This window comes from Megalopta genalis, chromosome 2 (genome assembly GCF_051020955.1).
Source record: "Megalopta genalis isolate 19385.01 chromosome 2, iyMegGena1_principal, whole genome shotgun sequence".
NCBI classification, from domain to species: domain Eukaryota; kingdom Metazoa; phylum Arthropoda; class Insecta; order Hymenoptera; family Halictidae; genus Megalopta; species Megalopta genalis.
Genome location: NC_135014.1, coordinates 11730729 through 11745280, shown reverse-complemented (window position 1 = coordinate 11745280; position 14552 = coordinate 11730729). Strand labels below are relative to the sequence as shown.

Genomic DNA, 14552 nt, shown 5'->3' with positions numbered 1-14552 from the left:
AGGAGGTGATCATAATTCAATATTGCAATCGTATCGTCTCAATTTTTATTATTATTCTGTTACTAATGCTATTATTATTTTGTTTAATTTTTGTCAATAGATGGAAAGGACATCTGGTACGTGTCTCCGCTAAATAAATTGAATTAAATAATTGCGGTGATCGAAAGAACGAGGGAGAAGGAAAAGAAAAAGAAAGAGAAGGGGAGAAAAGAAGGAAAAAAGTACCGACGTCACTGAACGCGATCCATACGTGAGTCGCGTAATCGCAAAATATCGGCGCCGAATACTCTCCGATCTGCGCGCACCGATGAGCACAGGTGACCCTTCTAATTCAAAATTCACGTGTTCCAGATCGCGAGGTGACAAAGCAGTTCTCATGCAAGCAGCGACCAGCAAAAAGAACGAAAGGACAGCCAAAGGCGTAGCCATCGTGAAAAGAATGTGGTTCCCTGAATTTCGCTTTCCCGGTACCGAGTACATATCCGGTGGTCGAGGATGATAGTGCCCGAGAAGAGGTTGCCTGCTTTCCTCCGCGTCGTCCTCCCCCCTCCGGCCCCCCCTGCTAGTCCCGCGGGGTAATCGAGGCGGGACGAGACGGAACGAGACGATACGAGACGAGACGAGTCGAGTCGAGTCGAGTCGAGTCGGCTCGGCTCGAGTCGAGAGAGTCGCCCTCAGGACACCGACACGAGCGCGTTTCCTCGTCAGCATTGCTCCGCAGGCTCAACACCGCTCCGCTTCAGTCCACCGGCACTCCTGCGCGACACGACAGTCCGCTCGGTAGCACCCGCTTCGCTGCACACGCTCTTCCGACACACTCTCCACGTCTTGGCAGTAACGAGAGATCAGCTGTTTCGTCGACAGCAACGCACTTTTCACCGAGGGACACCCCAGGACACAACAGGACACCCACCACCGCTCCAGGATGAGGGAGATCGTGCATTTGCAGGCTGGACAATGCGGGAACCAAATCGGCGCCAAGGTATGTATTGTCGCGGTCAATAGGAGAGGTTCGTTCACCTGGTTCCTTGACCTAGGTCGTTGTTCCCTGTACAATAGCCAGCCGGCGACCGTAGCCGTTCGCGACTAGCTATTCCCGGGATTCGATCGGATTCCAGATCCTACTAAATCCTAACGTACCCCGAGAGAAGACGGTTTAATCCTTGTCGACTATTCAACGAGAGATTCGGACGATCCTCTATTGTCCTACAGCAGATAAAAATCAGGTGTTCCTGCATTCAGGTCTTGTCTTTTAGATTATTATTATTATTATTATTATTATTATTATTATTATTATTATTATACATATACCATATTTATATCGTCAAAGATCCAGCTATTCTTCTTATTGTCTTATACCATATAAAAATCAGATGTCTCACTGTCATCATTTTGAAGCTTTCTCGTATTAGATTATTATTTGACACGATATTAGGTCTAGTTAGCCATCTCAGCGATCCTCTACCGTCTTACACCATACGAAAATCAGGTGTATCAGCATTGAAACATTTTCTTCGAAATTATTATTTAGCGTTCGTTGTGCCCAGCCTGTAAAAAAGTCCGTCGGTTCCTCCCTATCGTCTTACAACGCACAGAGCTCGGGTGTCATCACCGAAGCCTCGTTATCCATATTATTATCACGCGTCGGACGTAACCGATCGAATGTACACGGAGATCCTTCATTGTCTCGCAGTTCCGACGCTCGAAAGCAAAATCGATTTTCCCATGCCGGTTCGACGAAGCTCGAGTGTCAACGTCGTTCCGCGATCTCGCGGATTCCTCGTCGATCGATCGCAACGCGACCGTTCCGAATTGACAGCCGACGGGGCCGTGGATTAACGATCGCGAGACAAAAAGGTCGAAACAGACCCGTCCGGTCAAGGGTCATTCGGTGTTCACGGGTCAACGGTGGTAGGAAACGCGAAGTGGGCCGAGATGGGAAGATAGGGCGGTCTCCCGAGAAGAATTCGAGCTCCTAATCGAATTAAAGATAAGACGCCGCTCGGCAATGAGCAGCAATTTGGGGAGCCTCCTCTCTCGTCCGGTCCGCTGGAACCGACTCGGTATTGCCTCCTGTAAAACTGAGAATTCGTTCGCGATGTATCCTCGAATCTGCCGGCGATTAGCTTTCCGAAATCGTTCGCGAAATTTACTCGAATTCCGTCGGAATTTCTTTGGATTCTCGTGCCGTTTGGTCGGTTGTCGACAGTCCCTGTCGCGGACAACCGGACGGAAATTCGTACTTGTCGAAAGTAAAACGGCGACGGTAAAGGGATGCCAGTCATTGTTCTCGCGGAGCCGGCCGTCTCGCGCGGCTGCGTCCCAACCAGGTCGTGAATCATGCACGGACGGGGTGCACGGCGCAGCACGCGAGCGGACGCAGCGTTTCGCGAGCCGCAATTAAGATCGCGGCCGCGATCCGCAGATGCTTTTCGCGATCGGTTCCTCGGACGATCGTTATGCTCTTCCATGTGGAAAACAACCGATCCAGCCGAGCGTGAATCGCGTTCGGGACAAAGGGGGTCCCCGCTCTCTTTGGCAATAGCCTGTTGGACCGATCCACTAATTGGACTGCGGTGAATTAGCGCAACTACACTTCCTCATGAATTTCGAAAATTCCGTTCGATCTTCGTGCAGCGTATTCTCCGTCGCGTGCGAACATCGCATCGATCGATTTATCTTCTTGCGACGAAGCTAATCGTTTCTTTTACGTTTAATTGATGGATAGATTTTATTTGAAGCTTATACAAGTACATGCAGAATTAATTTGAACATTTTATTAAACGCGTTATTGCATACATATTCGACAGAATAATTTTGTCGGGCTCGGAAAGGAATTTTCATGCTTATTTATTGCATCTTCCTAATTTTATTGGGAGCCAATAAACGTAAGATTAATTCGATGAAAAAGAAATCCAAGTGTTAAAGGGAACATTGCTTTAATTTAAATATTGACACTCGCAGAACCGACGGACGCACCTTTAGGCCCAGACGAATGACATTATTATTTATTACCTTATTATTACTGTTATTATTACTTTTACGTTGGCCAATAAAAGTCATTACGTGTGACTTACGCAATGACTTATCGGCGAACGTAATATTATCTTTCTTTTACGCAGCAATTACATTTATTACGTTTATTTTTCTGTATCTCTTGCCGTCGCTCGAACATAAACAATGGCCAGACGGTATCAAGTGTCAAGGCAGGCCTCGAGCTCCGGGTCCGTAAAAAAACCCGGACGTGGGTCATCCCAGAGGGTCATCCCCCCTTAGTCCTCCTTACTCCGCGTTACAGTATCGATTGGAAAATTTAACGGCAGTTCGAACAATAAAAGTTTAGAGTCTAACGACCTCTGCGGGCCGGTCAGAGTCACTGAGAGGAGGTCGTCCCCCCAGAGAACGAAAGGTCCTCGCACGAGGGGACAAGGCAGGACGCGTCACCTCGTTGCCGCGAGCATGGTCGCAGCCTATTAATAGTGCGGAGAAAATAGTGAAAGCGAGACGAATGTAGAAGACGAACGAGCCAGGTCGGGGGAGAGGGTGGCCCCACCCGAGCCCAGGGGGCAGAGGCCGCGTTAATTCGGTGCGGCCGTATTTTTAGCCTCGTCGCGATATCCTTGTCCTCGGTCGGCCGGCTTTTATCCATTTCGGTTCGACGGGCGCCGATTCTCGACACTGATCTCGATTCGAATTTTTTCCAGTTTTGGGAAGTGATCTCCGAGGAGCACGGGATCGACCAGTCCGGTATCTACCACGGGGACAGCGATCTTCAGCTGGAGCGGATCTCGGTGTACTACAACGAGGCATCCGGTAAGTTGCAGAGAACGATTCTAGAACGGTCGGGAAACGATCGCGCCGGTTCGTCGACATTATCACGGATCGCTCGTCGCCGGCCGGTTGCTTTCGCGAATTCCACGCGCGCGCCAAAATAGAAGCTGTCTCTCTGTTTCGCGATAGGAGGAACGCCATGAAAAAGGAGCGCGGAGAGCAACAGACAGCAAGGACCGCGTTTAGACGCTGGAAATAGCCGTTCACCCCTGGCTTTTCGATACGCCGGCTAAGTTTTCGCCTCGCGTCCTCGTTCGCCGGCCTCGCCCAGTCATGCTACACCGTTCCTGAAACGAAATTCGCCGGCCGACCGGCTAATTTGCAAGCCGTACAGGCACCGGCAGCGTCACCCGAAGCCGTATAAGACACGCGTTTCCGTCGGCCGAGCCATTGTCGCCGCGAGTTTTCAGCCGGAATGACAATAACTACGAAACACGATTAATATGGGCGCGTGCCTTCTTCGCCGGTCGTTTGTAACCCTCCGCCGTCTCCTAATTTCCTAATGCGGCGAGCCGCAAGACGCCACGGCGCGCACGAACAACGTCCTGGCTAGTTTTGCCGACAGGATTTCTTTCATTTTCTATGCTTCACCGGCGCGATGCTCGAGGAGAACGCGGCTAGTTTATGGAAAAGATTACCATAATTTTCTTTGCGCGACTGGCACGGTACGCCAGCGAACAAGCTTCTTAACTATTTTATGACGCTCGAAAGACTGCTGCTATTTTGTCGATAGAATTCCCATCATTTTCTATACGTGACCAGCAGAACGATGCACAAAGACAGCATGCTAGAGACAAGGAAGCTCGAAGACTGTTTTAGGGGGCTGGAAAGACTGCAGCTATTTTCGTGATGGGATTTTCAATGGTTTTTGTTTTTACTTGATCAACAGGGTGTTGGAAATGACAGGATAATATAAGCAAACAAACTTCCCAATTGTGTTGTCCGAAGGACAATTTCTTAAGTATTTTATTCAGATGACGATGCCCTGACTATTTTATCCAAGGGACAGTTTTCTAAGTATTTTATCCAAAGAACAACTTCTAAGTATTTTATCCAAAGGACGATTTTATAAGTATTTTATTCAAATGACCACTTGCTGACTATTTTATCCAAAGGACAACTTCCAACTATTTTATCCAAAGGACAATTTCCTAAGTATTTTATTCAAATGACAGCTTTCTGACTATTTATCCAAAGGATAATTTCCTAAGTATTTTATTCAAAGGATAACTTCTAATTGTTTTCCAACTATTCCAACTATTCCAACTTCCAACTATTTTATCTAAAGGACAATTTCCTAAGTATATTATCCAAAGGACAATTTCCTAAGTATATTATCCAAAGGACAATTTCCTAAGTATTTTATACAAATGATGACTTCCTGACTATTTTATCCAAAGGACAAAATTTCAATTATTTTATCCAAAGGACAACTTCCCATCCATTTTGTCCAAAGGACAGCTTGCTAAAAATAGATATCTTCCTAGAGTTTTCTCTTAACGCGACGTTCACTGAATGCCTCCAGTCTAAAAATCATTCTTACAAAGTGCATCGAAAATTGAACAGTATCCTATCTAAGCGGACCAAGTTCCCATGAATTGTGCGACATTGTCTTAAAGCGTTTGCAAGAATATTTTCGCCATCGTTAGACAGCACCTCAGGATCGTTATCAAAGGCTTGCGTCTATTTCAGTCGCCACGTCGACGAATGGAGGGAAATACGTGCCCAGGGCGATCCTGCTGGACCTCGAGCCGGGTACGATGGACGCGGTGCGTTCGGGCGCATATGGGAAGCTGTTCAGGCCGGACAACTTCGTGTTCGGACAATCCGGAGCGGGTAACAACTGGGCGAAAGGACACTACACGGAGGGCGCTGAGTTGGTAGACTCTGTTTTGGACGTGGTGCGTAAGGAGTGCGAGAACTGCGACTGTCTCCAAGGCTTCCAGCTGACCCATTCTCTGGGCGGCGGCACCGGGTCGGGTATGGGAACCTTGCTGATCTCGAAGATTCGCGAGGAATATCCGGACAGGATCATGAACACGTACTCGGTGATGCCGTCGCCAAAGGTGTCGGACACCGTCGTCGAGCCGTACAACGCGACGCTGTCGGTTCACCAGCTTGTGGAGAACACGGACGAGACGTACTGCATCGACAACGAAGCCCTGTACGATATCTGTTTCCGCACGCTGAAGGTCTCGAATCCTAGCTACGGGGACCTGAACCACCTGGTCTCGCTGACGATGTCAGGCGTGACGACCTGCCTAAGGTTTCCCGGACAGTTGAACGCGGATCTGAGGAAGCTGGCGGTGAACATGGTCCCGTTCCCCCGTCTGCATTTCTTCATGCCGGGATTCGCTCCTCTGACCTCTAGATCGATGCAACAGTACTCGGCGCTCTCTGTGCCGGAGCTGACGCAGCAGATGTTCGACGCGAAGAACATGATGGCCGCCTGCGATCCGAGGCACGGAAGATACCTCACCGTCGCCGCCGTTTTCCGGGGTCGGATGTCGATGAAGGAGGTCGACGAGCAGATGCTGAGCGTGCAGAACAAGAACAGCTCGTACTTCGTCGAGTGGATACCGAACAACGTGAAGACGGCCGTGTGCGACATCCCGCCGAAGGGGCTGAAGATGTCGTCGACCTTCATCGGCAACACCACCGCCATCCAGGAGCTGTTCAAGAGGATCTCGGAGCAGTTCACCGCCATGTTCCGCAGGAAAGCGTTCCTGCATTGGTACACCGGAGAGGGTATGGACGAGATGGAGTTCACCGAGGCCGAGTCGAACATGAACGACCTGGTGTCCGAGTACCAGCAGTACCAAGAGGCCACGGCGGAGGAGGACTTCGAGGCCGAGGAGTGCGCGGACGACTTCGAGACCTGCGATCAGGAGTAGACTGTCTACTTCCGAACGAGTAAAGGCCGATTTGTGTCGTTCGTTCGGGCACGGAACGTTTGCGGAACGTTTCGCGGTTCGGGCAAGTGCGACGTTCTAGTATTTTATGTCAGCCGTTCGAATCCTTTCGGTTGTACGTACAATTATCGCGGTTGACGCTAGATTTATCGAGCACTGTACGCGGCTCTTTCATATTAGTTTGTAATAGTAGCAATAAGACGTTTATTCTAATTTTTCCACAAGTAATTCGTACATTGAATAAATCACTCGTAAATGTATCTTTGAACAATTTTGACCGGTTCGGTAAGCATAGTGTTGAAAATGTTTCCACATTTATCGGTAAAAGATCTGCGCTACGCAGCGGTATTGTTCGATGAAGAGGGAGGAGAATAGGAAAAGGAAACGTCGTTTTGCTGTACATCAAATTTTCGAGGAAAGTTAATGGATAATATTGGACATTATTGTCAAAGAATTAGGTTCTTACTAACTCTCTTCATTTTTGGTTATCCATATTGAGTTAGTTTACGTCACGCGTCCGTCTTTAACGAGATTTTGGTCCGCGATACTAAATATAATCAGTCGAATCGGTTTATAATAATATCCGCCAGAACCGAGCCGCTTCGTGAACGTTCCGTGGCTTAACAGAGGATACAAATCGATCTTAAACCCTCCGCCCTCTCTCGCCCGTCTATCGAAAGCGGCCCGAGTCGGTTCCGGGCACACGTGGTTCGCTTTTTATACTTTTATACGCGATAGGGCATCTTCTTCAGTTTCGCTTCTTTTTTCATGGAGTTCGAAGGACATCGAGGCTGGCCGAGGGAGACGCGTCGCTCGCTTCAGCGGTAGAGGGTCACGGAGGGGGCGGTGGTAGACAAAGACAATCCCCGACGACCAAACGCCAAAGCACCGCAACCAAAAATCTGCCTTCTCTGTTACATCCGCAAACATTATTCATATATCGTAAGCCTGTAATCGTGGCACGCGTTTTACGGTAGCGCAAGTTTGTTCCTTACGAAAATATAAGAATTTTTTCAAGTACACACAAGTCACCCTCCATCATCCTAAGGGCGTGTCGCAGCAGCGATCGAAAGGGTTCCGAATATTACCGTTCTCGGCCCGTTTCACGTGTACGGCGGTGTGCATAATTTTGGACTCGAAGTAACTTTCGCGTTGTCACCGATATGTAAACGAAAACTTAACAAAATGTCGCATCTGTATATTTTTTATATTAGAAGTAACATATCTCTAGATTAGAAGTTATATATTCCTACATTAGAAATAATCGGAAATATTTCGTTAAGTTTTTGTTCGCTGGAATGTAAAATGTAAAATCACTAAAAATGTAAAAGTTATCAGTCTGTAATTATTCACACCACTGTATACATATATTGTGCATCGGTACTGATTGGAACAGTTATGAAAAATCGAGAAGATCTCATGATTAGATTTCATCTCCTGATTTTTGCCACGAATGCATAAAATCCGCAGTTTATCTATAAAAGTTGTGAGACTTCTTCGGTTCTCCACAACTGTTTCAAGAACCGCAACCAATATCATAATTGTCTTCACCCCCTGCTTTACAGTGATCGTTGTTTATTCAATGTTTCAGGTCCGATGGAATTTCGCGAAATAGCTTTAGATTGTTTCGTACGGCTGCCTCGAGGTCTGCGCTGAATATTTTCGCCGTCCAGCCACGATCACGTCACAGAGGATCGGCGTTTTCGGCGTTCGCCTCTTGCTGCTGCTGTTGGTACTCCGCGATTAGGTCGCGCATTTTCCCCTGAACGTCCGTAAATTCCGACTCGTCCATCCCTTCCGCGGTGTACCAGTGAATGTACGCCTTCTTCTTCAGCATGTCGTTGAAGCCGCTCATCAGCCTCTTCAGCGGCTCTTGGAACGTAGTCGTGTTCGATATCAGGGTCGCGTTCATCGAGACTCCCCGAGGAGCGACCTTGCAGACCGCGGTTTGAACGTTGTTCGGGATCCACTCGACGAAGTTAGGGCTGTTCTTGTTCCGTACGATGTACATTTGCTCCTCCACGCGCTGAAATAGACCGTCCGCCGAACGATGCAGAATGTACGCCGAAACGTAGTTCAATATTAATGTGATATCGTTAAGTAAATGTTATTAATATTATTATGAGATAGTGCAAATATGGAGGCAAATGAAAGTATGTGTTAAGGGTATGGAAAACTATATTTCTACATTATGATTATCAATTTATTACGTATACGTATAGAATCTATAAATTTTATACGTATATGTAATAGATGGATGAATTTAATATAGTTTCAATATAGTCTTTCATACTTTAATTTCTACTTTCAATAGCTTCCTTATTTACGTTACAGCCAATTTTGTTTTTACACGGTAGATACGGAAAAATAGTACTAAAATAATAAATAGTACTAAAAATATATCTAAAAAATGTTGTTTAATGCAAGCATTTCAATCGAGTAGCATTTTTCACCGTGCTAAATCGAATGAAGTCGTGTAAAAAAGAAAATCGAATTGCTTCTTCTAGTCTCTGTTGAATGAAAACCGTGTAAAAACAAAGTCGACTGCGCTGTACACTAATATAAATAACATCCAATGAACGATATATCACATTAACATTCAATCACATTTCGACACTGATCCGATCAAGTCGCTGGCCGTTCGCATTCGCTGTCGGTTCTCGTCGAACCGATCATGAACAAATACAAACGAACATCGGTTTCGCACCTTGGTCGACGCGTTTCCGCGGAAAATCGCAGCTGCGGCGATGGTCTTGCCAGCGGCGGGATCGTAATCGACGAGCGCGTTGCTAGGATTGAACAATTGTCTGGCTAGCTCGGGCACGGACGCGACCGCGTACTGCGCGGCGCTCCTAGAGGTCAAAGGTGCGTATCCGGCGACGAAGAAGTGCAACTTGGGGAACGGGACCAGGTTTACGTGAAGCTTTCGCAGATCGGCGCTAGGTTGTCCGGGGAATCTGAAGCAGCAGGTCACGCCGGCCATGCACGCGGATATCAGGTGATTGGTGTCGGCGTAAGTCGGCGTGGCGATGCGCTGCAGCCTCGAGCAGACGCGGTGCAACGCGTGATTGTCCATGCAGAAGCATTGGTCGGCGAACTCGATCGACGCGCCGAGGGCTAGGACCGCGTTGTACGGCTCCACCACGACGTCCGACATCTTCGCCGAGGGCATCACGCTGTAGCATTTCACTATCCTGCTCGGGTACTCCTCCTTCAGCTTGGTCATCAGCAACGCGCCCGCTCCTGACCCTGTCCCGCCGCCCAAAGATCGGACCAGCTGGATACCTGACCCATCGTGGTCCGCGAAGTCAGCGATTGGCGTGGTTGCGAAAATAAGTTAGACTGCGGATTTTTAGGCTAGATAGTAATTGCACCGAAGTCGAGGGTAGATAGCGAGTTCATTCTTCCTTTAACACTAGATTTACGGAGCGCTGTGTGAGAACAGCTGTTTTATATCAGTTTATAAAAGCCACGGTCAGATATTTATTCTGATCTTTACAATCCGATTAATCGTAAATTAAAAGATCAGTGTCATTTTGACGGGTTTCGTGAACCTAGTGTTGATCCTTTCAATAGATTGAACATAATAAATTGAAATTAGTCAATTTGTTTAATCCTTATAATATGTTTAATTATAACTACTGATGCATAAAATCCGCAGTCTAATTATGAGAGTTTTTCGGTTCTTCGTTCGCCAAGAATCGAAGCCGATATCGTAACCGTTCTCAACCCTTGCCCAAGACACCCAATGCTTTGAATCATCGACGATTGTATGCCTTTCATTTACTAAAGTCTTGCTACGCCTGACCTAGACGAAGCTTCGAGCAACGAACGAGAAATTAGCTTCTAGCAAGGCGTCGACCGGCGTTCACCTTGCAAGAGGTCGCAAGCTTCGGCTTCCGCGCGTACGACATCCAAAGCCTCGTCGACGATGCCCGCACCCTCGCTATAGTATCCCTTCGCCCAATTGTTTCCCGCGCTCTCGCGTCCAACCACGAAACTCTCGGGCTTGAACAGACCGCCGCATTTCCTAGACAGCGTGGAGCTCAACGCTTTGGAGTCGAGATCGATCAGGACCGCCCTCGGGACGAATCTGCCGCCTGGAAAGTTGCGGATGACACCGGGTAATCGTCTGAAACCGTCGATTTATCACGATAATACCTTGACCCTCGGCGAAGTAAACGTTGATCCGCTGCAACCGCATGTCCGACGAATCGTCCCCGTCGAAGACGCCGTCCCGGTGCAGGCCATGCTCGTCGCAGATCTTCTCCCAGAACTAGAAACGAGACTTTTGCAGCTGGAAAGCAGACGCACGGGTGTCCTTGGTTACCTTGGTGCCGACGTTGTTTCCGCACTGGCCGATCTGTACGTGCACTATTTCTCTCATTTTTCGCGGTCTCTCGGCCGTTTCGGTGGACTGGAATTTCGTTGGGATTCGTTGGAACGGGGGTTACATCGCGTCGGCCTCGCGGCCGAGGTCAAGGATAAAGGGAGCTATCGATGCTCCGGATTTTTGGTTAGGGGAAAAAAATAAAAGAATGAACGAACGATAACGCGCGTTCGGCGATCGACGCGGCCGCGGAGCCCGCATTAGCGTTCATTCCGAGCGATTCGCAACGGCACGCAATAATAAAGTGTTTGTCCTCGGGGGCACCGATGAGATAATACGTGATCGCCAATTTTTGCCAAGGTCTTGGCTTCATCAATCCCCCAGTTGGTTAGAAGGACGAGCACGAGTTCGATGACGCGGCACGCGACACGTGCTCTCTCGATCCGATCTAGAGCTGTTTCTGCAGGAATCGTCTCTCGCTGCTGCTCTTCGCGATCGGTCCGGATCGTTGCGAACGGCTGCCTATTGTTAAACAGTGCTCGATTGTTGCAAACGTATCCGGGCGGGTGAATAATGTCTCCGCTATGCGTTTATTTTTCTTATAAATGCACGCAAGATCCGCGGTCTAGATTCGAGAACGAAAACGATCGCAGTCGGGTATTTAATAATTTTGTAAATCCTTGAAAATCGTTGAAAATCCTCGAAAATCCTTGTAAAAAGGCGTAAGGAGAATCGTTCTCGCAGGAAATGTCTTCGCTTGCAATTCGCATCATTCTTTAACGAGAGACGTCAGATGACCGATACCCGCGTCTCCTTTCTAGAACTATAGTTAAAAGTTTCTCCCGGGACAATCGAAGAAAAGAACGTCGTTGTGAATGTTCAACAAACCAATACATTTCTCTAAATCACATATAAGGTATAAAGTATACACGTATAATAGGGTAGATAGATAGAGGTGTGTACATATGCATGTGTATAAGGGTGTCTACAATTAATATAAAAATCGATCGAAACTGGACCTTGAAAGGGAAGGTAAGATACCGATAAATCGCGTTGCTAATACGAATGCAAAGCCACTACAACCATTTTGACAAGAGATTCGGTGTTCAAGCAAGAGTTCTCGCGTGAAGCGTCACGAGGAATTTCATCGAGATGAGGACCCTGGAGAAAGAGATCTGTCGATCCGACGATCTGTTGATCCGTTGATCTGTTGATCTGACGATCTGACAATATGTTGATCTGTTGATTTGACCATCTGTTGATCTGTTGATCTGACGATCTGTAGATTTGACGATCTGTTGATCTTGCGGTTTATTGACCTGTTGATCTATTGATCTGACGATCTGTGAATCTGTGGATCTGTCGATCAGTCGATCTGTGGATCTACTTCTCCTCCGCAACGACCACATCGACGTATTCCCCCTCGTCCTCCGCGGTCGCGTCCTGGTACTGCTGGTACTCCGAGACCAGGTCGTTCATGTTCGACTCGGCCTCTGTGAACTCCAGCTCGTCCATGCCCTCGCCGGTGTACCAATGCAGGAAAGCCTTTCTCCTGAACATGGCGGTGAACTGATCGGAGATCCTCTTGAACAGTTCCTGAATGGCGGTCGAGTTCCCGATGAACGTCGCGGACATCTTGAGTCCACGAGGCGGAATATCGCAGACGGCTGTCTTCACGTTGTTCGGTATCCACTCGACGAAGTACGCGCTGTTCTTGTTCTGTATATTCAGCATCTGTTCGTCGACCTCTTTCATGGACATCCTACCGCGGAAAACGGCCGCCACCGTCAGAAACCGGCCGTGTTTCGGGTCGCACGCGGCCATCATGTTCTTCGAGTCGAACATCTGTTGTGTCAGCTCGGGGACCGTCAGCGCCCGATACTGTTGGCTGCCTCTGGCGGTCAGAGGCGCGAATCCCGGCATGAAGAAGTGCAGCCGCGGGAACGGGACCATGTTCACGGCCAGCTTCCTCAGGTCGGCGTTCAGCTGTCCTGGGAACCTGAGGCAGGTGGTCACGCCGGACATGGTGGCGGAGACTAGATGGTTCAGGTCGTTGTAGGACGGCGTGGAGAGCTTCAGGGTGCGGAAGCAGATGTCGTAGAGCGCCTCGTTGTCGATGCAGTACGCCTGGTCGGTGTTCTCCACCAGCTGGTGAACGGACAGGGTGGCGTTGTACGGCTCGACGACGGTGTCGGACACCTTGGGCGACGGCACCACCGAGAACGTCGCCATGATCCTGTCCGGATAATCCTCGCGGATCTTCGAGATCAGCAAGGTGCCCATCCCTGACCCGGTGCCGCCGCCTAAGGAGTGGGTCAGCTGGAAGCCCTGGAGACAGTCGCAGCTCTCCGCCTCCTTTCTGACCACGTCCAGGACGGAGTCCACCAGCTCCGCGCCCTCGGTGTAGTGTCCCTTCGCCCAGTTGTTACCGGCTCCGGACTGGCCGAACACGAAGTTGTCCGGTCGGAAGATCTGCCCGAACGGACCCGAGCGGACAGCGTCCATGGTGCCTGGCTCGAGGTCGACGAGGATCGAGCGGGGCACGTACTTGCCGGCAGACGCCTCGCTGTAGTAAACGTTGATCCTCTCCAGCTGGACGTCCGAGTGGCCATGGTAGGAGCCGGTCGGGTCGATGTCATGCTCGTCCGAGATCACCTCCCAGAACTGTCGTTCGAAAACATGGTTTACGTCGCCGTACGAAACGGTGTCTCTCCCTTCGCAACCGGATCACCCCGGTCTCCTCTCGGTGCTCTCTCGGTTTCGCTCGCGTTCAACGAACCCGTCCGAGTCTCGGCGCGATGTGTAACCTCGCCGCGAGAATCCTCGCGGAGCGAAACGGAGAGCTCCGCCGTAGACCGGGGAGAAGCACGCTCGGTAACATGAACTCGACGCGAGTTGGCAGCACGGTTTTTTTCACGGAACAACCTCCTATCCGTCTCCTCGTCTGTCGCGAGGTTAGCTGTCACGGTTTCGTCGGTCGTCGGCGGGGGCAGCGTTCCGCGCGATCTCGCGCCGCGAGCCCGTCTCGAGTCTTCGCCGCGGACGCACTGACCTTGGCACCGATCTGGTTGCCGCATTGTCCGACCTGGATGTGCACGATCTCCCGCATTCTCACGACGCCCGTCTGGACGGACCACACTTGGTTCGAACGCGTCCACGAGGGTCACCACCTGGGTCACCACCTGGGTCCGGGTCAACGGAACGATGCCACCGACTCGGCTCGTTTGGCGCCTTTCAACGACGAGGTTTCCGGCTCGAGGGTCCTCGACTCGTGGTCGGCTCGACGTCCAAAATGTCCGCGGGCAAACAGAAACAGCCGACTGCTCGGTTCACCTTGGCGACATGGCAGCGAGCAACGGGTCTTCCGCGACTGTAGCGCGCGACAATGTTTAATACCCTGTAGCAAATGGTTTCCGCGGCCGAACGAACGCGGCCTCCGCTTATACTGATGGTTATAATACAACGCGCCGCCGCGGTCC

At 49.7% G+C, this 14552-nt stretch overlaps 3 protein-coding genes across 3 annotated transcripts; 1 reads left to right on the top strand and 2 right to left on the bottom strand.

Moving 5' to 3' along the window:
• The first annotated feature begins 100 nt into the window (after positions 1–100).
• On the top strand, positions 101–7763 carry LOC117227190 (tubulin beta-3 chain). Its single transcript, XM_076518469.1, has 4 exons — positions 101–250; positions 352–982; positions 3705–3813; positions 5524–7763. Exons 2-4 carry the CDS (start codon positions 926–928, stop codon positions 6723–6725), a joined length of 1368 nt encoding a protein of 455 aa, XP_076374584.1. The 5' UTR covers positions 101–250; positions 352–925; the 3' UTR covers positions 6726–7763.
• Positions 7764–8068: 305 nt separating this feature from the next.
• LOC117227194 (tubulin beta-1 chain) lies at positions 8069–11802 on the bottom strand. Its single transcript, XM_033482212.2, has 5 exons — positions 11074–11802; positions 10905–11019; positions 10616–10843; positions 9451–10028; positions 8069–8769 (listed from the first exon to the last, which is right to left on the bottom strand). Exons 1-5 carry the CDS (start codon positions 11128–11130, stop codon positions 8428–8430), a joined length of 1320 nt encoding a protein of 439 aa, XP_033338103.2. The 5' UTR covers positions 11131–11802; the 3' UTR covers positions 8069–8427.
• A 140-nt stretch (positions 11803–11942) lies between these two features.
• Positions 11943–14223, bottom strand: LOC117227192 (tubulin beta-4B chain-like). Its single transcript, XM_033482211.2, has 2 exons — positions 14126–14223; positions 11943–13737 (listed from the first exon to the last, which is right to left on the bottom strand). The coding sequence occupies exons 1-2, from the start codon at positions 14180–14182 to the stop codon at positions 12457–12459; spliced, it is 1338 nt and encodes a 445-aa protein (XP_033338102.1). The 5' UTR covers positions 14183–14223; the 3' UTR covers positions 11943–12456.
• Positions 14224–14552: the final 329 nt, after the last annotated feature.